At 57.3% G+C, this 24,904-nt stretch overlaps 1 protein-coding gene across 1 annotated transcript in view; it reads left to right on the top strand.

Moving 5' to 3' along the window:
• FBXO42 (F-box protein 42) overlaps positions 1-23,680 on the top strand; it is a 46,611-nt gene extending 22,931 nt beyond the window's left edge. The window contains exons 4-10 of the mRNA XM_017833424.1: positions 265-399; positions 17,370-17,523; positions 18,436-18,546; positions 18,765-18,861; positions 19,707-19,763; positions 20,213-20,329; positions 20,870-23,680. Of these exons, the coding sequence (XP_017688913.1) occupies positions 265-399; positions 17,370-17,523; positions 18,436-18,546; positions 18,765-18,861; positions 19,707-19,763; positions 20,213-20,329; positions 20,870-21,925 (1,727 nt within the window). The 3' untranslated portion in view covers positions 21,926-23,680. The remainder of the gene's footprint in view (positions 1-264; positions 400-17,369; positions 17,524-18,435; positions 18,547-18,764; positions 18,862-19,706; positions 19,764-20,212; positions 20,330-20,869) is intronic.
• The last annotated feature ends 1,224 nt before the right edge of the window (positions 23,681-24,904 follow it).

The following is a 24,904-nucleotide window of genomic DNA, read 5'->3' as shown; positions in this document are numbered from 1 at the left end:
TGATGGCTGTGTTTGCTGTTCCAGCTGTGCTCACAGCCCTTTTTGCTGTTCCAGCTGTGCTGATGGCTGTGTTTGCTGTTCCAGCTGTGCTCACAGCCCCCTTTGCCATTCCAGCTGTGCTCACAGCCCTGTTTGCTGTTCCAGCTGTGCTCACAGCCCCCTTTGCCATTCCAGCTGTGCTGATGGCTGTGTTTGCTGTTCCAGCTGTGCTCACAGCCCTGTTTGCTGCTCCAGCTGTGCTCACAGCCCCCTTTGCCATTCCAGGTGCGTGTTACTACGACCCCAACCAGTCCATGTACGTGTTCGGGGGCTGCACCCAGAGCAGCTGCAACGCCGCCTTCAACGACCTCTGGAGACTCGACCTCAACAGCAAGGAGTGGATCCGGCCCCTGGCATCAGGTGAGACGTGCCAGGACCTCAGCCCCTCGCCTGGCTGCTCGGGTTTAGTGTTTTTGTGGGGTTTTGTCACTGTCTGACTGAGGTTTGGTTATATCCTGGCAAAACATGGGGTTCTGTGCATATCCGTGTGTTTGCAGCACTGTGTTGGGTTGGTTTTCTCTGGAGCAGGTGCTGGTTCCTGTCCCAGGATGAGGGACACTTGTTCAGCTGTGAGAGCCCAGGCTGATAAGGCTGAGAAAACTGGGATTGTTCAGCCTGGAGAAGGCTGAGGGAGAAGACTGAGACTTGGGATTGTTCAGCCTGGAAAAGGTCAAGAGAGTTGGGATTGTTGAGCCTGGAGAGAGAAGGTTCCAGGGATGCCTCAGAGCCCCTTCCAGTGCCTAAAGGGGCTCCAAGAGAGCTGGAGAGGGACTTTGGACAAGGGATGGAGGGACAGGACAAGGGGGAATGGTTTTAAACTAGAAGAGGGGAAATTCAGATGGGTTACTGGGAATAAATCCTTCCCTGGGAGGTTGGGGAGGCCCTGGCACAGGTTGCCCAAAGAAGCTGTGGCTGCCCCATCTCTGGAAGTGTCCAAGGCCAGGTTGGAGCAGCCTGGGCTAGTGGACCTTATCCAGCCTTAAGGTCCCATCCTGTGATTCCATGATGAGAGTTGTTGTCCCAAAGCTGAGGTTTTCCTTCCTCCCTCCAGTAGGAGCCGTTTGAGGGGTGGAGGAGACGAGCTGAGCGAGGGGGGCTGTAGGAAAGCAGGTCCATCCCTGCAGTCCCTGTGCCCTCAGCAGGCAGGGAAACCCCCCACACCATCTCCACCCCTGGTCTTTGTGCTCCGAGTGTCCCCCAGGGCACACTCATGTTCCTGGTGCTTCTGAATTCAACTGAAATAATGGGGAAAAAAGCAAAGCACTGGGGAAGCTCTTGGGGCAGGGGGGAAGGAAGGGTTAAACCAGGGGTTTTGGCAAAGGCTTGGTGTTTAACCAAGAGCAGGGAGGAGGAAGGAGCTCAGCACCAGCTCAGCCTGGCCCTTCTCCACAGGCTCCTTGGGGCTTCCTCGGCTCTGTTTGCTCCTCTGACACTGCAAAATCCAGATGTTCCTGTGTCGTGGTGTTCCTTGGGACCTCCTGCTGTCCCACTGAACTGTTCACACATCCCTTGGTGCTTGGATCAACCCACACTGCACTGCCAGGAGCAGCTCTGCATGAGGGGATAACCCTCTGGGAAGGTTCTTCTGGTCAGGGATGCCCCAGGTTTTATGGAGTTGGGGCAGCCTGGCTGCTTTTCTCCCATCCAAACCCAGGGGGGAAAGAAAATGATCTTTGTTTTTCCCCCCAGAACAGGATTTTGCTCTGATTTTTGCCCTGCACAGCCCTGTGTGATCCCCACGGGGGAGAGCTAAGGAGGGAGAAAACAAAGCTCAGCCTTCCCACGGGTGTGGAAACTGGGTCCTGCCGACCCTCCATCCCGGGCTGGAGCGTTCTCCCGCTGCCCAGGGGTGGAGAGGAGCAGCATAAACAGGATGCTGGGAGCTGCAGACCTCTGCTCCGAGCCAGCCCTTCTGTTCCTGCAGCCCGGCGGGTCCTTCCGCGGGCTGAATGCGGGGCACGACTCGGGCACTCGGGGCTTCCCAGAGTCACGTTCCCACTGCCTCCCTGGCAAAGCACGCTCCTGAAGGAACAGCTCCTGTGGGAATACGTGTCAGAGTTAAGTCCCACGGGAAGATCCCCCGAGGAAATATTTCTGCGTGTTGTCATGAGCGAGATGGGATCGCAACTGAAACTCCGGGCCCCAGGAACGCTCCTGCTCCCGGGCTTCCAGAGGGATGAGTCACCCCACCGTGTGCCTGGGGTTGGATCTTGATCCTGCTTGGGTTTGGATGCCCTTAACCAGAGGGTTGGCACTGGCTGCCTGGGAAAGAATAGTGACTGGAGGGGGCAAAAGGGAGAGCTTTGAAATCCGGGATTGGGATGGAAATGAGGCGGGAGGGGTTTGATTGTAAAACAAGAGCTGACAGTGATTGATGAACACTCATTATGTGGGTCCTTAATTGCTGGTGGAGGTGGAGGAGGAGTTCCCACACCTGCCCTGTGGACTCTCTAGGATTTTACTCCAGAGCGAGGCTCCAGCTCTTTCCCAGGGCCAGTTTTCCCTTGGAGAGGTTCCGTCACACTCCACGTGTTCCCTCATTAAGTATCTTATCTAATGAGTGCTTTGGAATAGGAGTGTGGTGTCTCAGCTGAGCTGGAACAGTTTCACCCCTTCCCCTCTCTGAGAGGCTTTTCCAGGAGAAAACACCCTTTTTGTTGTTGTTGTTGTTTGTTCCTCCCTGTTTTCGTTGGGGTTTTCTGGCTCCCGGGCATTCCATGACATCAGAGCTGGATAATTCATCTCCAGCCTGAGCTGCTCTGCTTCAGCTGGCAGTAAATATTTAGCCTTCAAAGACATAATTGGCCTGGGTTTCTTTAGTCTCAGAGACGGAGGAGGGAGATTATTACATCAAAAACCCCTAATTTTTGAGGTTTCAAAGTAATTTTTTTGCTTGGATCTGAACCAACAGCCCTGACTCGTGACTGAGAAGGCTGGAGCAGCTCCAGGGAGTCACTGCCTGGCTGTTATGGAGAGCTTTTGTGGGGCTGGATGCTCTGGGAAGGAGGGGGTCAGGCAGCAGGATCCCTGCTTTAGGAAGGTGCCTCCCAGCTCTTCTCCCTCGAGCTCTCCAGGCCCCTCTGGAGCTGCTTCCCACCCCTTCCACTCCCACAGCCGAGTCCTGCCGGAGCATTTTGTGTGGGAAGCTGCAGAGTTATCCCAGGGTAGGTGGTCCCTGGGAGGAGGTGCCTTTCTCCATGTGCTAGGGGTGCTTTTTGCCTTCATTTGCATAATTAACCTGGGCAGTTGTTGGAATTGGAGCCCCTCCCTGCCCAGGAGATCCTGATGGAGGGCTGGGGGTGGTTTATGCTGGAATCTGTTGATCCAGCTGGAGGCAAGGGTTAGTCCCCACAAGGTTTCAGTGGTGATAGTCTCTGGTGCTCCCCAAAAATGAGCTGAAACAGCCAGGAAAGAAACCAAAATCGATTTGAAACAGAGACTCCCAGGACTTTCAATACCTGAACAGGCTCCAAGGAGCTGGAGGAGGACTTGGGACAAGGGATGGAGTGACAGGACAAGGGAATGGCTTCCCACTGCCATAGGACAGGATTAGATGGGAGATTGGGAAGGGAGGGTGGGGAGGCCCTGGCACAGGTTGCCCAGAGAAGCTGTGGCTGCCCTATCCCTGGAAGTGTCCAAGGACAGCTTTGATGGGGCTTGGAGCAACCTGGGCTAGTGGAAGGTGTCCCTGCCCATGCCAGGGGGTGGCACTGGATGGGCTTTAAGGTCCCTTCCAAGCCAACCCATCCTGGGATTCTGTGCCTCAGTGCCACGGGAGCTGCAGGGTCTGTGGGGAGGCCTTTGCCAGGAGGGTGCTGATCCCTGGGTTTGGCTGAGCCGGGATCCAGCCCTGGATCCCCTGGTGGCAGGGAAAGTTTGTCCTGTTTCCACACAGGTCTGTCCAACACCCCTGGGGATTCCCCTTCCAGCTCTGTGCCGTGACAGCTTCTGGAAGGCTTGAAAGCAGAGACCTTCAGCCTGAAGGTTTGTGCTTCAAACCTCCTGGGTGGCCGGAACAGCCAGCAGTGAGTGTGCCAGCACCTTCTCCTGCTGCAGTGAGTGTTCCAGCACCTTCTCCTGCTGGCAGTGAGTGTGCCAGCACCTTCTCCTGCTGCAGTGAGTGTGCCAGCACCTTCTCCTGCTGCAGTGAGTGTACCAGCACCCTCCCTGCTGGTTCCTCTGGGCTCAGGCTCAGCTCCTCCCCAGCTCCTCTCCCTGCTTGGGGTGAGAGTTCGAGGATCAAGTTTCCCTTTGTGAGCTGAGGGGAAGGTGCCTTTGATGGTGTTGTGTCAACAAACCCAGCAGCCCAAGGGAGGAAGGGGAGACTGGGGAGAGCCCCTGGTGCCCTGCCCGGGGTGGCTGTGCCGGGTGGGAGGTGCTGTCAGATGTGGTCCCTGGGTGGTGAGAGGCTGGAGGAGGAACCTCCCTGTCAGTCCTGAGGCAGAGGGGCAAAGCTGCACGAAATCCTTGCCCCCAGCAAGAGAAACCAGCCTTGTTTTCATCATCCCTCTGGAAAGCCGTGGGGAGTTTTCAAAGCCGGTGTTCCAGCCTTGGTGCAGTTCCGTGGGGTTGGCCCCGCTCCGGGTGAACTCCCGGGGGTGCTGCCTCCTCAGCAGGAGCTCTGTGGGGCTGGAGGCAGGAGGTGAAGGACTGGGCTCCCCAGGGAGGGAGGTGATGGTGCATCTGGGGTCCCACTGGTGCCCAGCTCTCCACGGCCACGAGCCAGCGTGGCACCGTCACTCGGGGCACAGACCACACATGGGGCCGGGGCTGGTCCAGGGCTCAGGGGTTCTGCAGTAAAACAGCTGTGGGAGTGTTGGGAAACTCCTCCTGTGTGGATTTAAACCCTCTGTGGCTGAGGGTCAGTCCTTGGGTGTGTTTTGCCTCTTCTTTGCATCAGCTATGTCCAGTTCAGCTCAGGAAGGACCTGGAGGGGCTGGAGCGTGTGCAGGGAAGGGAACGGAGCTGGGAAGGGGCTGGAGCAGCAGGAGCAGCTGAGGGAGCTGGGGGGGCTCAGCCTGGAGCAAAGGAGGCTCAGGGGGGACCTTCTGGCTCTGCAACTCCCTGACAGGAGGGGGGAGCCGGGGGGGGTCGGGCTCTGCTCCCAGGGAACAAGGCACAGGAGGAGAGGGAACGGCCTCCAGCTGTGCCAGGGCAGGGTCAGGTTGGACATCAGGAGGAATTTCTCCCTGGAAAGGGTGGTCAGGCACTGGAAGGGGCTGCCCAGGGAGGTTTGGAGTCCCCACCCCTGGAGGTGTCCAAGGAAGGCCTGGCCGTGGCATTGGGTGCTCTGGGCTGGGGACAAGGTGGTCATCGGGCACAGGGGGGATCCATGGGCTGGGAGGGCTTTTCCAACCCAAATGGTTCCATGATTCTTTTCCCTGAAGAGCAATAACTGAGGCTCTGAACTAAAACTCTCTGCCCTGACCCCAGACTGCAGCTCTGCCCCCATTGCAGTCACTCCCCTCACAGCACCATCACGAGCAGTTAAAAACACCCCAAAATCCCGCCCTGGCCTCTCCAGAGCAGCATCTCCCAGTTGGAGTTTGCTGCCAGTCCCAAGACACCACCTGTGAGAGGTTTCTTCCCAAAAATTCCCATGTACACAAGGAAGGAGACGAGGAGAGGCAGGTTTGGAAAATAAACCTGCAATATTTAACCTGATTCCTTTCCACTTGGAGCCCTTGAAGGAAGGGCTGCAGGACTCCCTTGGTGTCCCTGTGTGCTGCTGACCCCATTCCATTGAAGGCAAACCTAAATTGGACTAAAAACTCGGGATCACCTTGAGCACACGGAGCCCTGGCGCCGCTCCGGCCTCCCAGGGATCCAAAGGAATGAAAGGCTGATTCCTGGCACAGAGTAACACCTCTAACTGTGTCTGGCTGTGGGTGTCTGAGCCTTCCAAGTGGAGCAGGTTAATGGAGTGCCTGGAAATCCTTCTGTCCTTCTGCTGCTGTGGTGTTGAAGGAGCCTGGAAGAGAGGGAAGCTTTTCCAGCTCTTTTCCTGATCTGGTTTGGTTTTCCCTCGTTGCCCTTGGAGTTCAATAGCACTAAGGCCTGTCTGTGCCTCCACCGAGGTAAAACTTGCACGTTATCATCAAAAATCCCTGACTTTCCCACCACCATCAAAATGCTCTTTGAGCTCGGAAGCCTTGACCCCTTTGGAAATTCAGCCTTAATCCTGAGGAGTCGGAGCTTCCTTATCCCACCCCTCACTTCTTCCTTATCCCACCCCAATTTCTTCCTTATTTCATCATTCATTTCTTCCTTATCCCACCCCCAGTTTCTTCCTTATCCCACCCCAATTTCTTCCTTATTCCACCCCCAATTTCCTCATTCTCCCACCCCCAGTTTCTTCCTTATTGCACCCCCAATTTCTAATTTCTTCCTTATCTCACCCCCAATTTCTTCCTTCTCCCACCCCTCACTTCCTCCTTATTCCATCTTTCATTTCTTCCTTATCCCACCCCCAATTTCTTCCTTATCCCACCCCCAGTTTCCTCCTTATCCCTGCCCTTGGAAGCAGGAGCCCAGAGCTGGTCTGGCAGCTCCGGGGGGAGCCGGGATGGATCCCAGCCCCTCCTTCTGTTTCTGGGAGGAGCCACGATGTCCTTTTGTCCCTCTCCTCACTTGGGTGCTTCCCAAAATGTTCTCAGATGGAATTTGTGATGTTCAGATGAAACATTTCAAGGGCAGGGGATGAAAAATCCAACCAAATCCAGTGGAAGGCATTTTATTTTCCGTAAGCTGTGACGCTTCATTTGGAAAGCGCTGCCAAGGGCTGGATTCCAGGGGATTAATGCCCAGGTTTAGGTTTCCAGCACACATCTCTCTCCCCTCCCTGGGAGTTGCCAGGCTCTGTCCTCCTCCAGCTCGTGCCCTTTTTGGCCCTGTTTAAACTGGAAAAGCTTTTTGGCACCTGGAGCCGTCGTTCCACCGGCACCGGTGTTATGGATCCTTCCTTGGATGGAGACCCTGCCTGGCCCTTGCAGGAATGAATCCAGGGACACACAGGGACAAAACCCCCCTGAAAATGGAGCATTGTAAGGATTTATCCTGCAAATGCCTTTGCTGACCCCGGCAGGAAAAGCCCAAAGGTTCCCCTCCTCTTTCTGGGGGTTTCTGTGTGGCTCCTGGAGGATTTTCTGCCTGGGAATCTGCTCCCTACAGAAAAAGGTTTGGAGAGGCTGGTAGTTGGAAAGGCTTTGCTTCTGAAGCCTCAACTCTTCAGCTGGTCAGTGTGGTGGGAAATGAGTGTGGATTTACCACGACCAGGGGGAAAACATTCCCATGCCTCCTATTCCTGAATCCCACATTGGAAACCACCATCCCTCCCTCCCCCTGTTCCCAACTGGCTGCGTCCTGCCCTTCATCCCAGCTGGCTCTGAGGTATTCCTGCAGCATTCCCAATTGCTCCCAATATCTGCAGAGGTCATAAAGTCAATCCATAACTTCATTCCTCTGTTCTGGGTTGGGATGGGGGGACAGAGCCAGTTCAACTTCAACAAGGTGTCCAGGGACACCGGGATGCCACTGCTTCCCACAGGAATGTGGGGCTGGAGGCAGGAATGGCTTTGAAGAAGCCAATCTGCCTGCACACAGAGGTGGGAATGAGCCCAGGGGGTGGGAATGTGCCCAGGAATTGGGAACGTGCCCAGGGGGTGAGAATGTGCCCAGGAGGTGGGAATGTGCCCAGGAACTGGGAATGAGCCCAGGAATTGGGAATGTGCCCAGGGGTTGTGAATGTGCCCAGGAGGTGAGAGTGTGCCCAGGAACTGGGAATGAGCCCAGGAATTGGGAATGTGCCCAGGGGTTGTGAATGTGCCCAGGAGGTGGGAATGTGCCCAGGAACTGGGAATGAACCCAGGAATTGGGAATGTTCCCAGGACTCGGGGCCGTGGCATCAGACCCAGCTCGTGTCAGACCCAGCCCATGTTGGCTGAGCCGGGGCTGCCAAAGGTGGTTCTGTCCCTGCAGGACAACCCCCCCGGGCAGTTTCCCTCTCCTATTCCCGCTCTCCATGTGCTGCAGGAGTTGGAAGTTCAGCAGATCTTTATCTCCAGACAGAGCCTGGTGGCTGAGCAGCCCCTGCCCTGGGGAATTGCCTCCCGGAGCTCTGGCAGCAGGTCAGGGGGGCTCCTCTGTCCCACGTGCTGCTCCCACAGGGAAGGATGTTCCCTCGGGATGCCCTCCTGGCCTGCCCCAGGCAGCTCAGCCTGGTGTGGGGGGAGTTTGTGGAAAGGGAATTCCGAGGCAGAAGCAGAGGAGGCTGGGAGGGAAGCAGCTCCAAGGGAAGTGGGTGTTTTAGGGATGACCTGGTTTCCCTCTTCCCTCGGGACAGGTCTGGGGACTCATGGTTCCCTTTAAGGCGAGGGAAGAGCTGAGCACCTGGATGTTGGTGCAGGAATGGAGATCCCATGTGTCAGTTCATCCATGAGTTTGTTTTAATCCAGAGGATGCTGGATCTTTCCATGGCAAAAACCAGCAAACCTGCACCTTGAATAGAGCAGGAATCTTGATAAGGGACATTCTGGTGATTCTCCTCTCCTGGATGATGAGGGGTTTATTCCAGATTTGAAATTCACCTGCACAGTATTCCTTTCTCCAGAAGTTTCCAGTGTGGAGCAGTCCTCCTTAACACACTGCCACCATGGATGGAGCAGTCCAACCTGGAAAAGGGCTTCTTGCTTTACCCTTCTGGGATTAAGATTCCCGGAGAGGAGCTCCCTGGGTGCAGATCCCTCCAGAGATTAATGAAGGAATGTTTCCCTCTGTTGCCTTTATCAGCCTCTGGGATGGACACAGAGAATTTTTAGCCTCCCTGGTCCCTGTTTTGATGCTCAAAGGTGGCCTGGAGCAGGGGCATATGGATTCTGTAGGATATCCTGAGCTGGGAGGGACCACAGGGATCACTGAGTCCAGTTCCTGGAGGGATTGGAGGGGCTGGACCTGCCCATGTTAAACACGACCCCTGGGCCCTCTGGAAGGATTTGCTGCACCAAAATTGGGGAAAACTCTTTGTAGCTCTGTTGGAAATAAGAAAATCCTGATCTGTGAAAATCGGAGTTGGGAATCATTGTATGGACAAATAAGGAGTTGGGTCTGGGTGGTGCTCAGAACCTGGAGACTCCCAGGGGGGTTGGAACCTTCTGAAGGTCTCAAATGTCTGAGAGTCAGAATCCTGGAATTCCAGACTGGTTTGGGTGGGAAGGGACCTCAAAGCCCATCCAATCCCACCTCCCACTAGCCCAGGTTGCTCCAAGCCCCGTCCAACCTGGCCTTGGACACTCCCAGGGCTGGGGCAGCCACAGCTTCTCTGGGCAACCTGTGCCAGGGCCTGCCCACCCTCCCAGGGGAGGAATCCTTCCCAATATGCCCTCTGGCAGTGGGAAGCCATTCCCTGTGTCCCAGGTCCCTCTCTAGCTCTCCTGGAGCCACTTTAGGCACTGGAAGGGGCTCCAAGGTCTCCCTGGAGCTTCTCTTCTCCAGGTGAGCACCCCCAGCTCTCAGCCTGTCTCCTGCCTCTCTCCAGATCCATCCATACATCTATCTCCATATTCCCTATAAGGGAATTCCCTATTCCAGTTGCATTGTCACAGAATCCCAGAACGGTTTTGGTTGGAAAGGACCTTGAAGCCCATCCAGTGCCACCCCCTGCCATGGACACCTCCCACTGTCCCAGGTGGCTCCAAGCCCCGTCCAGCCTGGCCTTGGACACTCCCAGGGCTGGGCTGGTGCTGTTGGGATGATGAGCAGAAATCCCCAATAGCAGCAGCACCTCCTCCCCCCGGGAAAGCCTTGGAGGACCATTGGCTCTTCAGTGCTCCCAAAGTCCAGGCCTCCCATCTTTTAAACCCTAAGCAGGAATTAGGGTTGATTTTCCAAGAGCTTTTTTTTTCCTCTAAGGATTTTTTTCCTTGATTTCCCAGCCCTGCAGAGAATTGAACTCCTTGCCCGTCTGAGTTTGGAGCTGAGGTGTTTCCACACTGCGGGAGCAGCCAAAGCATCCATGACAAACCTCCCTTTGGATTTCCTTTTCGGGGAAAAAAGGCTTCAAACGGTGGAGCCGCTCCCGGGCTGTTGGCTCTGGTGCTGCCTCCTGTCATGAATGTGTTGTGAGCACAGAGGGAGCCACGAGCCTGATCCCAGAGCCTGATCCCTCCTTCCCGGGGCTGCTCCCACTCCTTCCCGGGGCTGCTCCCGCCCTCCCGGAGGCGTGGGAGGGAGCAGGGCTGGGGCTTTCCCTGCCCACGAGCTCCAGGGTGATTTTACATCCAGTTATTCCCTCCCGGGAAGGTACATCCACCTCCCGGGGGCGGCAGTGGGATAAAACACTGTCGTCCCACGGCTGGATCAGCCTTGTCAGCCGGGAGGCAGCTTCGAGGAGCCTTGGGGAAGGTCCTGCTCGGGATTTCGGGAAGGCTGTGCTGACATCTATCGGCAGCAGCTCCTTCCACGTTTTCCCGCTGTTGTGCCTGTGCCTGGAGGATTCTTGTCCGCCAGGATTACGTGTGTAATACTCGGGATTGACCAGGCAGCGTTCCCTGTGCACTTTAAACCCAGAGCAGCCCGATGTGCTCCCAAAGCCTCGTTAAATCCTCGCGCTCCGGAGCCTGATTTTGGTCTTCTCCCAAAGCATCTGCTGTAGAAATCTCCTGGAATGGGGCAGGCATGCAGAATGGGGGAGCACTGGCTCACCCTTGTCTGCAGCCCAAAAGGGGGATGCTTGTTCCTGATGTGAAATATTCAGGGAGTTTGGAATTACGGGAATGAGGGAGCAATGTGCCCTTCTGGGGTGATGGAAGTGTGGGAACCTCGGCTTGGAAATGAGGGGGAAGGGGGACACAGCAAGGGAGGGTAAAGGAATTGTAGAGAACTGGATGAAGTATCCCTTCCTGTGCTGGACTGGGAATTCCAGCGGGAAGATGTTGGCATTCCAGTAGGTAACTCCAGTGAATAACACTCCAGTGTTGTCCCTGCAGCAGATTTTGGGAGGAGCTCTCTCTGCTCTTCCCAATGCTGAGCTTTTTGCACTTCCTCAAGGAGCCCCCTCTGACTGTGCCCAGAGGGGTCGTGGATTCCCCACCTCTGGAAGTGTTCCAGGCCGGGTTGGACGGGGCTGGGAGCAGCCTGGGACAGTGGGAGGTGCCCTTGGGACGAGATGATCTTTAGGATCCTTTCCAACCCAGACCATTCCAGGGCTCTCTGACCGTGCCCACAGGCTGCCCTTTAAAGGATACTTGAGGTTTCTCAGCCCTGTGGTGGCTCCAACCTCACCAAATTCCACAGCAGCCATTTCCTGGAACACCAGTGATTTGGGGGTTCTCTGGGAGCGTGGCTGGGGCGGAAAGTGCGGAGCTCAGCAGAGCTGCCCCCAGCCCACAGACCTCCAGCCCTTCCCTGCAATTATCCCTCAGCACAGCCCGATCCAGCAATTCCCATCCCTCCCTTTGCCTCCCGGGGGGAAGACGAGTGACAGGAGCTGCTCAGCCCTTTCCCTGGAATCCCAGAGCTTTTTAATTGCTCCAGAGCTGGTTTGGGGAGGTGTCAGAGTGTCACTCAAATCCCTTGGAAGTCTGCAGGGTGTCACTCGGAGGGGGAGAAAACACCAGGCATGGAAACGGGGAAAGGTGGATCAGGGAAAGGTAGATCAGGAAAAGGTGGATCAGGGAAAAGTGGATTCCACCCACCCAGACAGGGAAGAGCAGCTTTTGCAACAGCAGCTCCCAGGACCACGGGGCCAAATCCCAAAGGATTGGGAAGAGTCCCCTTGCCCTCAGGAGCAGCAGCACCTCAGGGTGATGCTGCTGGGAGAAGGGCTCCGGCTGGATCCCAGGGAGGCCTCTCTGCAGGCTCAGGATGGATCCCAGGGAGGCCTCTCTGCAGGCTCAGGATGGATCCCAGGGAAGCCTCTCTGCAGGCTCAGGATGGATCCCAGGGAGGCCTCTCTGCAGGCTCAGGATGGATCCCAGGGAAGCCTCTCCTGCAGGCTCAGGATGGATCCCAGGGAGGCCTCTCTACAGGCTCAGGATGGATCCCAGGGAGGCCTCTCTGCAGGCTCAGGATGGATCCCAGTGAGGCCTCTCCTGCAGGCTCAGGATGGATCCCAGGGAGGCCTCTTTGCAGGCTCAGGATGGATCCCAGGGAAGCCTCTCCTGGAGGCTCAGGATGGATCCCGGTGAGGCCTCTCCTGCCGTGGGAGGTGTGGGAATTGCAGGATCCCATCGGTGGCTGTTGGGAGATAAGGGGCCGAGCCCGGGGCGTTTGGCACCTCTCTGTGTTTGCTCAGTGTGCTGAATCAGGACATTTTTGGCGGCATTAGCCGGGAGTGACTCAGTCAATCCTGTTGCTCAGGGTTCAGAGGGCACTGCCTCTCCTTTTCCAGCGGCACCTCACGAATGAATTCCGGGCTTAAAAAAACAACCACCGTTGCAACAGCTCCAGGGTGACTTATCCTGACTTCTCCTCCCCCACGGGGTTTTGCCTCCACCTCGCAGGGATTGCAGGAAACCAAACCTTCCCTTCCCCACCGGCGCTTTGACCGGGCTTGTCCCACACTCCCCTGTCACCACAGGGTGGGAATCGGCCACCGGGAATTCTGGCTGTGTGTAAACATGGGGGGTTGCCACGGTTTGGTGACACACCCCCCAAAACTGGGGAAAAAACTCTGGATATCCCCCCCTTCCCTCCTGAGCAGTGTGTCCCAGGCAGCAGATATCAGATATTTGTGCCTGCAAAGGGTTTATCTCATTTTTGAGGAGACAAATTGGGTCTTGTTCTGTTTTCCTTTAAATTCATATGAGGCTGAATTCCTGCCTGATTCCCAGCATGGAATTTGGGGGTTTTGGGGAAGGGAACAGTAAATCTCCTGTGGTTTTGGAAAGGGAAAGGGATACTTTGGTGGCTTTTAAAGGCTTTAAGGTTTAGACAGGCCCAGTCAAAGCCAGTCTGGAAAATGTTCAGAATCCCAACGTTTTAAACATTTTGGGAATAAAAACAGGTGACTGTCAGGTGCTGGGATCTGAGGCAGCTGAGCAGTGAGTCCTAAGTGTTGGGGTTTGACTTAGGTGTGCAACATTCCATGGAGATGTCTGCTCTTCCCATAGGGGTTCTCCTTTGGTGTCTCTCAAATCCAGTCCCAGTGCTGGGACTGCTGGGATGCTCATCCCATGTTCCAGCCTCTGGGCTGCTGCTTGTCCTCTTCCCTTTGGGTAACCTGGCAGGGGAAGAACTTTGGGATGAATCTGCAGATGGCTGTGGAAAAGTCCTGGCTGGCCTGGGAAGCAGAGGGATTTCCTTTTTCCTGCTCTGGTTTTGCTTCCAATTGAAAGGGAAGGATTTGGGGATTCGTCACACAGGTTTGGGATGGACCTTGGGGTGGTGGAGGCAATCCCTCAGCCAGGATGGATGATGCCAGGGGAGGGGTCAGGGGTCCGGTTTGGAACTGAGGTTTTAAGTCTCTGCCAGATTAAAAGCTGGACTAGTAAAGCCAGACTGGAAAACAGCCCCTGGCACAGAGACACAAAACTCCCAGGGAACAGGATGGAACCCCACGGAGGAACAACTCCATGGGCAGGACAGGACCGTCCTGCCTTGGGAAAACATGTCCAAGGCAGGGTTGGACCAGGCTTGGAGCAACCCAGGATGGTGGAAAGTTCCACCTGTGGTGCAGGGGTTGGGACTGGATGAGCTTGAAGGTCCCTCCAACCCAAACCATTCCATGATTCCTCCCCTCGGACCTTTGGGGTGCAGCTTGAGGGCGGCTTTGGAACCTGGGACCTCAAATCCCTTTGCATTTGAAATTCATGGGCTGCTGGACCAGCTCCCTTTAATTCCTTGGCTTTGGAATTGGAAACATGACTTTGTTTATCCGGGTATTTCATGGAAATCCAGTCGGATGGTGGTGATCAGCCCCTGGAGTTGTCTCTTGCTGGAGCTGAGGTGGCTGGAAAAAGCCATCAAATCGAGCAAAACCAGCCCCTAGTTGTGGCTCTTGTCTCACCTCTCTCCAGAAATAAAACTCCCCACTATTTGTCCCCCTGACACAACTCTTCCCATGTTTTACCCTTCCCCCCTTGGCGCTGCTCCAGCGCAATATTCCCCCAAACCCCACGGATCTGAGCCAATCCTTCCCCCTGGATAGTCCCATCACCCATTTCATTGCCCCTTGTATTTCAAGCTCCCCTTGGTGCTCGTTTGTGGAGTCTCCCAGGGCTGCACCCACCAGAGGTGAAAGGCTGGTCTGGAAATCTGTGCTCCATGTGCCCTCCCAGCCGGGCTCTCCCTTTGTGTCCGTTAATCCCGGCGCGTGCTGCTCCGGCAGGATTACAGGGCCGGATCAATGGGCTTTGGGAACTGCTGAGAAGGGCAGATCCTGCCCGGATAAAACACCCCAAGCTCGTGTGGGCAGCCACCAGAGCCTGGCATGGCTCTTCCAAACATCCGTGGGAGCCGGAGGTCCCTGGTTGGTTGGGTTTCCTTGGCTTTGTGAGCCAGGAAAATCCATCAGCTGGGGGAGAAGTTGATTGGAGCAGCTCTTAAGTGGCTGAAAGAGCACCAGGAGCTGTGGGGAGAGGGAGGGAGTTCATGTGCTGCACCCTCTGCCTGCTGGGATCTCTGTCCCCAGGGAAGGATAACCTGGATGTTGGGCTGGGTGCTGTGCTGGGGGTGTGGAATTGGAAACAGCCCTTTTGGAGCAGTGGGAACCGGGACAATGAACCAGCGAGGTTCTGCTCCCTGGGCCATCCCCATCCCGGTCCCGGAGTGGGAGGAGCCCTCCCGTGTCAGGTGTTCCTGGGAGCCTTGGAAAGGCCACTCCCACATCCTCCCAAGGGCCTGGACTTTGAGCAGGTCCTGTTGGGGCCCCTTTGATGTCCCGGTGGGGCCCCTTTGATGTCCCCGTGCCCTGTTCTCCACATACCTGAGGCCTGAGCTCACAAAGCTTCCGGCGCCTTCCGGCCTCGCTCCGGCTCCCTCGGGAGTCCTGCCCTTCCCAAGGACCTTGGCAGCAGCTCTCCCCTGCTTTAGGGATAAACACTGTGAATTCTGCAATTTTCCACGTGTTTTGCTTCAGCGCCAGATCCCCGGAGATGCTCCTGGTGCACCTCATTTGCAGGGAGCATCCAGAGGTATCCCCTGGGTATCCAGGTTGTTCAGCTGGAAGAGGCTTTGAGAGGCCAATGCTTCTTTGACTTGTAAAAATCTGCCTTTTCCTGCACTGCAGAACCGAAACTCGGCTCATTTACATTCGGACAATGGTCCAGAACAGGCAAAGCTTCCTGAAAAACCGGGGCCGGCCCTGCCCTGGGCTGTGTGCAGGGCCTGACTCACCAGGAGCCGGTCCCTGCTCAGCCGGGGTGACTCTCAGGTCACTGCACCATCCCAGACCTTTCTGAGTGATGTGCCAGTGTTTCTCCATCCTGGGATTACTCCAGCTGCCCCTTTTTGTTTCAAAATCACCCATTTTAAGCCCAGCTCCTCATGGCATCCCCAAGGGAATTGCCCGGTTTCCCCACAGCGGGTGGAAACGTTTCTGGCCATTCCATTAGTGATGCCAAGCTTGGGAGAATGACTGTGCACTTCCAGGGAAATATTCAGGCTGGAAACCCGCTGGTGTGGGTGAATTGCACACACAGCAAGCCAGGAAAACTGAAATTTGGGAACAAAGAGTAAGCAAGTGTGACCCTCTGTGGCACTCTTGTCCTCACAGGGACCTTGGCACAGCTCTGGCCACACTCTCTTTGTGACCCAGCACAGGAATTGTCTCCTGCACAGCTTTATTCCCGTTTTTCCTTATATCCATGTCCCTGAGAGCAGCAGAGTGCTTTATCCCTCGGGAAGGGTTCAGGGACACCGTGGCCATCTCGCTGTGTCAGGCCAGGGGTTGCTTTTTGCCAGGCTCTTCCCACCCCCCACCTGGAACCCATGGAATTCTTCTCTCTGCTGTAACATCCCAAAATAGCTGCTCTGGTTTCTTTTAAAAATAGTCTGTTCTGTGTCATTCCCTGCTAAAAATGTGCCCCTGAGTCTCATGGGGACATGGCAGGGGACAGAGGGTCCGTCGGCCTTTTCGGGAGAGGGGACGGTGGCACCGTGGCCACGTGCCCTGGAGCCGCCCCGTTCCCAGAGCTGGGCACCCTGCCATGGATTTGGGATGATGTGTTCAGGAATATTTGGAAAGAGTGACTGTGGAGGTGGAGGAATGTGCCTGGTGCTGATGACCAATGTGGGAAGGAGGATGCTCTGAGTCCACCCAGGCTGGAGAGGCTTTGCCTTTTCCTGGGAAGCAATTCAACAGCTCCTGCACATGCAGGGAGTGACACAGCACCTCTGGCTCCTGGGACAGACAGGGGTTGGGTTTTTGCAGTGGATTGGGGCTGATTTCCTGACTTAAATTCAAAGGGATCTGATCCTTCCGTAGCTGCCCTTGCCAAGGGGCTCTTGGCACTGAAGCTGCTCCTGCTCCGAGAGGTTTGGGATCATAAAATCCCGGATGGTTTGGGTTGGGGGGACCTTAAAGATCATCTCATTCCAACCACCTACTGTGGGCAGGGACACCTTCCACTGGAATCACAGAATCCCAGGATGCTTTGGGTTGGAAGGGACCTTAAAGCCCATCCAGTGCCACCCCCTGCCATGGGCAGGGACACCTTCCACCAGCTCAGGTTGCTCCAAGCCCCGTCCAACCTGGCCTTGGACACTTCCAGGGATGGGGCAGCCACAGCTTCTCTGGGCACTCTGTGCCAGGGCCTCCCCACCCTCCCAGGGGAGGATTCCTTCCCAATCTCCCATCCAACCCTGCCCTCTGGCAGTGGGAAGCCATTCCCTTGTCCTGTCACTCCATCCCTTGTCCAAGGCAGTGCCTCCATTTTCACCCAAAGTTCAGGGATTAATCCTGCAGAAACGGGGTTCAGTGTGTGCTGCCCTCATGAGCTCCCAGATATCTGCCACGATGCCTTGGAATTGCTATTCCTTCCCCCTCCTTCCTCGGGGAGAGCAGTCAGTAGGTATTTGAGGTAATTATTGCTTTTATTCAGTGCTAAAGCAATAATTTGAAGGGATACAGTGGAAAACCAGCAATTTCCTGCCAGTGAGTGACAGATGTTTTGAGATGTGCTTTCAGTCTCCTACTAATTATGCTGACACAAATTGGCAGGAGTTTTCTTCCCAGGCTCCCAGCTCTAATTTTGCCTCTTTTTTCCCCCCTTTATTTTCATTTTTCTGCGAGGTGGAGTCTCCGTGTTGCGACGCTCCGGGAGGAAACGCCGGGGAGTCGGGGGCTGCTGTTCAGACATGGCTTTCCTAACCCTGCCCTTCTCCATCCCTGCCAGGTTCCTACCCCTCCCCCAAGGCTGGGGCCACCCTGGTGGTCTACAAGGACCTGCTGGTGCTTTTTGGGGGGTGGACACGGCCCAGCCCTTACCCCCTGCACCAGCCCGAGAGGTTCTTCGATGAGATCCACACCTACTCACCCTCCAAAAACTGGTAAGGGCAGGCTTTGATCCCAGAGCAATGTGCCTGGAATGCAGCTGGGGGAACTCCTGGGAAGCTGGGCATGGTGCTGGTGTCCCAGGGGTGTCTCTAAAGCTCTTTCTGAAGCAAAAGCAAAGCCACAACCCAGCAGTAGAGCCAAGGACAGGACACTCTCAGGCACCTCTTGGGTGCTGATTGCTGCCACAGGGCTCTTGATTTGTACCTAAAATATTCCAGGCTCCCTGAGCATCCCCATCCAGGTTTCCCACCTGGATGTTTCAGTGTTTAATCACACTGGCTGTGAGCAGGGAGGTGGTTCTGAGATAAGCTTTAACTGCTGGAGGTCTTGTTTTTAGTCATGATCCAAAACTCAGCTCCCTCAGGGAGCTGGGAGAAAGCAGGTTTCTCCATCATTTTATAAATCCCTGCCCCTACAGCTCCTGGATGGAGCATCCAGTGCCCATGGAGCTGGCAGGAATTTTCCTGTTCCCTTTCAGCACCATTTAGCTGATTTTAGACCCGGCTTTGCCACCGATCCTGTGTGTGAGAAAGCAGCAGAGGCTGTATCAAAGGGATCATTCCTGCTCCTCTCCCACTGAGAACTTTCCATCCTCCCAAGTATCAATTATCCAGGGCACTTTGGTCGTTACAACTCTGTAATTAAACTCCCTGGAAAGAATTCGGGGCAAACTTAATTGGAAGGGGAGATATTCCCACCTTGGCCACGGGACTGGCTCATGCCTTGAAAATGTTTAGCACATTGGATTTCTAATTAGTTTCGTTATTATTTGGACACTCGGAGGTTTTCCCGGTGGTTTTCCTCTGGAACATGTTCTTTGCCAGCCCCTGGGATTTCTTGTTTGCTGTTTATCCAGTGTTTTCCTTTCCCTCCCAATGGTGAATGTCTTCCTGCCTCTTTCCCAGGTGGAATTGCATCATGACCACCCACGGCCCCCCTCCCATGGCAGGACATTCCTCCTGTGTCATCGAGGACAAGATGATTGTTTTTGGGGGATCTCTTGGATCTCGGCAGATGTGAGTTGGGATGAGCCGGGCGGGTGTTGGGATGTCCCGGGATAGCTCCTGGTGTTTCAGAAGGAATTCTCCCCAGGATTTCACTGCTGCCTTAGCACACCTCCTGTGGCAAATCCTGAGGCTCCAGCCTGCCAAAAACCCCGTGTGCCCTGAGCCTGTGCCCTGGGCAGAGCTCCCAGGCCCCGGCTGTGCCTCATCCCTTTGTCTCGTCCCTGCAGGAGCAACGACGTGTGGGTGCTGGATCTGGAGCAGTGGGCCTGGTCCAAGCCCAGCATCTCAGGGCCCAGCCCTCACCCACGGGGGGGCCAGTCCCAGGTGAGAGAGACCGGGCTCAGCTTCCCTTCCTGCTGCCAGGCAGCTCTGCCCGGCTCATTCCCGAGTTATCCGAGGATCCCCTGCCCGCCGGGCCCTCCCTTTCCCTCCCTGTTCCTGATCTCTGGGCGTGACTCAGAGCTCTGCTGCACATTTGTAGGACACAAATTGCTGCTCTCACCCCAGGCTCGTGCCCTGGGGCGGCCCAGATCAGGGCAGAGTTAGCACAGGGTGGTTTGGCTCGGGGCCCTTGTGGCTGCTCCGCTCTCCCGATCCCGGGATCCAGTGGCTCTGGACTGTTCCCGCTCCGAGCACGGGCTGGCAGCGCCTGTTTGATTGCTGCCCGGGGCAGGAGCTCGTGGGTGTCACCTAGCTTGGTGCAGGTGTCTCCATCCCTGCCTTCCCAGTGATTCCCAGTGTGGCTCATCCCACCGGGGCACCCAGCAGAGACGGGCTGTGCTCCAACGTGCCTCATCCATTGGGAAAAGAGCCCGAGGGAATATCTCGCCCACCAGCAGCACTCACAGACGCTGCTGCCAGCACCTGCCTCCCAAACAATCCTCCCACCTTCCCACTCCTTTGGAGAGGGGTGTTGAGGCCCCTGTGCCTCGGCTCCGCTTTGGGAAGGGAGATTTCTCTCCCGGGTGAGAGGAGCTGGTTTGGGCCGAGGCCGTGGGATGAACCCTCTGTCCTGCTCTGCCCCAGGCCCGGCAGAACCGGCTCTCCATCCCCGCTCCAGAGCCCAGCCCGGGGCAGGCAGGATCCAGCAGCGCCTGTGCAGCTGAGAACCTGCTCTGTGTGCCCTGGGAGGCCTGGCAGGAGCCCTGACCCTGCTCTTTGCCCTGCAGATCGTCCTGGACAACGAAACCATCCTCATCCTGGGGGGCTGCGGGGGCCCCAACGCCGTGAGTACCTGGGGGAGCAGGGACACGGCACCGGGAGCCCTGGGGGATGCATTTGGGGGCAGGGGGGGCCCAGGGGGCATCTTATCCCTCAAATCCGGGCGCCCACGCGGGAGATTTTCCAGAGAAGCTGTTTAGGTGTTGCTAGAGCTGCTTTAATTAAGGAAAAAACCCCGAGGCGCTCTCTGAGCAGCTCACTGAGCCTTGGAAGGATGAGCCCTGACTTTGGACTGGGATAGGAGATGGAAATGAAGGGATTTATCCGTGGTGAGGTGTGGTCACTCCCAGGCAGTCAGCTCCTGATTTGGGTCACCATTCCCTGTCCACAGGAACAAATCCTCCCATCCATCCTGATGGGATGGATGATCTCAGCAGCAAAGGGGGCTCCTAAATCCCAGCCTGGGCTCCTGAGTCTCGCCCCAGGCTCCTAACCGTGCCCCCTTCCCTCGCAGCTCTTCAAGGACGCGTGGCTGCTGCACATGCAGGCCAACCCCTGGACGTGGCAGCCGCTCAAGGTGGAGAACGAGGACCACGGAGCACCGGAGCTGTGGTGCCATCCTGCCTGCAGGGTACGGGCACGGCGGGGTCCCTGCCCCCACACAGCCCTCATCCTGCTGCCCTTGGGGCACATTCCCTGGCCACGGGAACAAAGCACCGATCCCACCCACCATCATCCTGGGGATGTGATCTCAGCAGCAAAGTGGGCTCCTAAATCTGAACCCCGGCTCCTAAATCTGAACCCAGGCTCCTAAATCCCAACCTGGGCTCCTAAATCTGAACCCAGGCTCCTAAATCTGAACCCAGGCTCCTAAATCCCAGCCCAGGCTCCTAAATCTGAACCCAGGCTCCTAAATCCCATCCCGGGCTCCTAAATCCCAACCTGAACTCCTTAATCTCACACTGGGCTCCTGAATCTCAGCCTGGGCTCCTGAGTCCCAACCCAGGTTCCTAAATCCCAATGCTGGCTCCTAAATCCCAAGCCAGACTCCAAAATCCGAACCTGGGCTCCTGAATCCCGCCCCTGCTCCCTGCCCAGCCCGCTCCCCAGCCCCTGGTTTTGCGGTGCGGGGGCTCCTCGCGGTGTCGTGACCCGTCTCCTCTCTCGGCAGGTGGGGCAGTGTGTGGTGGTGTTCAGCCAAGCCCCCAGCGGGAGGGCCCCGCTCAGTCCCAGCCTCAACTCGCGCCCGTCGCCCATCAGTGCCACGCCGCCCGCCCTGGTGCCGGAGTCGCGGGAATACCGCTCGCAGTCCCCGGTGAGGAGCACGGACGAGGCTCCCTGCGTGAACGGCCGCTGGGGCACCCTGCGCCCGCGGGCGCAGCGGCACACGCCGGCGGGCTCCCGCGAGGGCAGCCTGTCCCCGGCCAGGGGGGACGGCTCCCCCGTGCTCAACGGGGACGGCGCGTCCCCCGGAGTCCCCCCGGACAGCCCGGGGCAGGCGCTGTCCCCCGGCACCCCCTCGGCCGCCGAGGGCCTCGACCCGCGCGTGGGGCCGGGGCCGCGCCGGGGCTCGCTGCCGGAGCACGGGGAGCTGCGCCTGGGCGCCGCCGAGCCGGGCTGGGAGCACAAGCCCCTGGACGGCGCCGAGGGCAGGACGGCGGGCGCGCGGATCCCCCCCGAGCACACCAACGGCCTGCACAGCCCCCCGCCCGCGCCCGGCTCCCTGCCCCTGTCCCCCGGCTCCCTGCCCGTGTCCCCCGGCGCGCTCCGCCGCAGCCTGGAGGCCGTCAAGGCCTTGGCCTCCAAAGCCGCCTCGGCCTCCTCAGCGCTCAGTCCCCCCCCGGCGTCGTCCCCGGGCTCCCCCGGCGCGGAGCCGGCGCGGGCGGGCGCGGCCCAGGGGGACGGGCACTCCCTGCCGCCCATCGCCCGGCGCCTCGGCCACCACCCGCCCCAGTCCCTGAATGTGGGCAAGCCCCTGTACCAGAGCATGAACTGCAAGCCCATGCAGATGTACGTGCTGGACATTAAGGACACCAAGGAGCGGGGCAGGGTCAAGTGGAAAGTGTTCAACAGCAGCTCCGTGGTGGGACCCCCCGAGACCAGCCTGCACACGGTGGTGCAGGGCAGGGGCGAGCTCATCATCTTCGGCGGCCTCATGGACAGGAAACAGAACGTCAAATACTACCCCAAAACAAATGCCTTGTACTTTGTGCGAGCAAAGAGATAATGCGGCCCCAGCCCGCCGCCACCCCCGTCCTCCCCCTTCCCGCGGCTCTTCCCGGTCCTTCCCGGCCCCCGTCCCGTCACACAGCGACCAAACTGTGAATTAGGGAGCAGGAAACCAATAAAAGTCCAAGCAAAGCCTCCAGTGCTGCCCAGTCAGACCCCAGTGAAGCCGGTGGCGGAAGGACCCCAGGGATTCGGGGTGGATGGAATTCTGCCATCCGGGACCCCCACAAGGTTGATTTTCCGAGGGTTTGGGAGGCTTCGTCCCTCCGAAACCCCTCCAGAGCTCCTCAAGAGCCTCGTGGGGTTTGAGTGAACCTGGTTTTGTAGGAACGACCCAAACTCTGGCAGGCAGGAGGAAGGAGCTGGGTGAATTCCATGCCTGGCTCCCTCAGGAGAACAGCAGCAATATCCCCCTGGGAATGCCCAGCGCTGGGAAATCCTGCTCGACACAAACACGATGCCTTTTTTTTTTGCCTCACCTGCCGCTCTCGCCCCTGTCCTTGGGCAGGGCCAAAACAAGGAGGAAAGGACAGGATTTTGTGTCAGAATGCCAAATATATTGATTGTTCCCATCCCTCCTCTCCCTGCCGTGCTGGATCAGGCTTCGGGATCGGCCCCGATCCCATCTGATCACCTAAAAATCCACTTATCTCCCCAAAACGGAGACGTTTGGCTGCCAATTCCCCTCTGGACTTCAAGGATTCATTTCACTCGACATCCCAAACCCGTTCAAGGCCAAACCAGCCCCTTGGAGCCTGGGAACAGGGTGGGTTTTCCAGGGAAAAGGATGGATATTGGTGAATTTGAGGGCGTGAGCAGCCTCTGCAGCAATTTCACCTCATCTTTGCACGTGCCTCCTTCCACAAGGATTCCATTCAAATCCCAAGGGATTGAACCTGTGCGTCCTTCTGGGACAACCCCCCTCCTTCCCTTTCCCCTCCGGGGGGTGGGAAAAACAGGTGGATTCTGCCAGGTTTTGGTCAACAACCTCCAGGACCCCGAAAACAGGGAGCCCTCCCCACACCGGCAGCGCCATGACGTGGTCCCTCCTTCCCGGGATTTTTGTTTCCCTCCATTCCCACTGAGCTTTTTGCCGGTCGGAGCCTTAAATCCCATCCCAGCCGTGTGGGGATGGGGAGGGATTTGCTTCACCCTGTTGCCACCTCTGTAAATAAACCCCTGGTCCAACCCAACCTCTCCCATCCATCCCAAAATGATTTGTCCCAAGGGAAAAGCAAAATTGTCCCCGTCCCAGAAAAACCAGAAACCTCAGGAGCACCAAGGGTGAGCTGTAAAATATTCCCTCTAGGAAGGCGGTCGGGGCTTCGGCAGCGATTCCCACCCCTCTTTGCATGTTTTTGGTCATCCATCCAAAAAAAAGAAAGGGATGGATGGAGCGTTGATTCCTTCTCCCTACGCGGGGCACCCCTGGAGGGGTGTTTTCCCAACGTTTACATCCGAAAAATCCCACCAAGCTGGGGCCATCCCTGCTCCACCCCCGCCATGGAAACGCATGTTCTGTGCCCTTAACGAGGAATTCCTCCCAAACTTTGATCCCTGGATCCCCCGGGAGCCGCTGGTGCTGTGAGCGAGGTGCCCCCCCCGCGACTCAGGTGTCCCCCCGCCGTCATTCCCGACTGCAGGAACGGGAAGCGATTCCGGTGATATTTAAAACCTTCTGTACATTTTGGGGGGTTCGTGGGGGTCCCTCCCCCCCAATCCCGAGGAATTTTTAGCGGTTTAACAAATAAAAAAAAAAGGAAAAGAAATGGATGGTCGGTGATTTCGGGGAGGGAATGATGCGGAGGGGAATTCCCTGCTGCCATTCCCAAAAGTTTGGGGGTGAAAAAGGGAGAATGTGGGGTCTTTTGGGGTGAAAAAAGGGGAATATGTGTCCCAGGAGCAATGGGGGGAAGCGAGGCAACAGGGTTGGGGGTTCAGGAAAAGGGGGGAGTGCTGGGAACCAGGGATCCCAAAGTTTGTCAGGGATGGAAATTGGGAATGGGGACCCCAAAGCCCACTGGGGTTGGAAACTGGGGACCCCAAAGCCTGCTGGAGGTGGGAATTGGGGCCCCCAAGTCTTGTTGGGGATGGAAACAGGATGGGAGCCCCAAAGCCTGCCAGAGTTGGGAACTGGGGGCCCCCTCAGCCCTGTTAGAGGTGGGAATTGGGGATGGGGACCACAATTCCTGGGAGAACTGGGAACTTGGGCCCTCAAAGCCTGCCAGGGCTGGGAATTGGGGATGGGGACTCTAAAACCTGCTGGGGCTGGAAACTGCAGATCCCAAACCCTGCCAGTGTGGGGGATTTTAGACCCCACAGCATTCCAGGGTCAGTAATTAGGGAGGAGGACTCCAAAGCCTGGGAAAATTGGGGACCCCAAAGCCTGTCGGGGCTGGAATTTGGGGATGGGGATCCCCAGACCTGGCAGTGTTGGGAACCGGGGATCCCGAAGCAGGGTCGGGGTCTCTCCACGTGCCGCCCCGGCCCATCCCGGCGCATGCGCGGTGACGGGGGGGCGCGGTCTCGCCCTAACCACGCCCCGTGTGTGACGTCACGCGGAAGCGGTGGTGAGCGGAGGGGCCGCGTCTTAAAGGGACCGCGCCGGGAAATTGGGGGGGTGGGGACACAAACTGGGGGGGCTCGGGGGGCACAGAGCGCGGGGAGGGAGAGGGGGGCTGCGATCACCCCCTTTTAAATGTTGGGGAGGGGGACGGAGCCCGTTGGGAGGGCACAGACCCCGTGAGGGGGGCGGGGACCCCCTGGGAGGGTGGTGGGACCCCGAGGGGGGTTTGGAGACCCGGGGGGGACTTCTGTGACCCCGTGGGCGGTTTTAGAGACCCCAAAGGAACTTTTAGGTACCCCATGGGAGGATGCTGGGACCCCCTGGGGGGTTTAGGGACCCTATGGAGGGTTTTAGGGACCCCCTGGGGGGTTTAGGGACCCTATGGAGGGTTTTAGGGACCCCCTGGGGGGT

The sequence above is a fragment of the Lepidothrix coronata genome, unplaced genomic scaffold (assembly GCF_001604755.1).
Source record: "Lepidothrix coronata isolate B3197 unplaced genomic scaffold, Lepidothrix_coronata-1.0 Scaffold214, whole genome shotgun sequence".
Lineage (NCBI taxonomy): Eukaryota > Metazoa > Chordata > Aves > Passeriformes > Pipridae > Lepidothrix > Lepidothrix coronata.
Note: the sequence above shows the minus strand (reverse complement) of the source record. Positions and strands in the feature narration are given on the sequence as shown.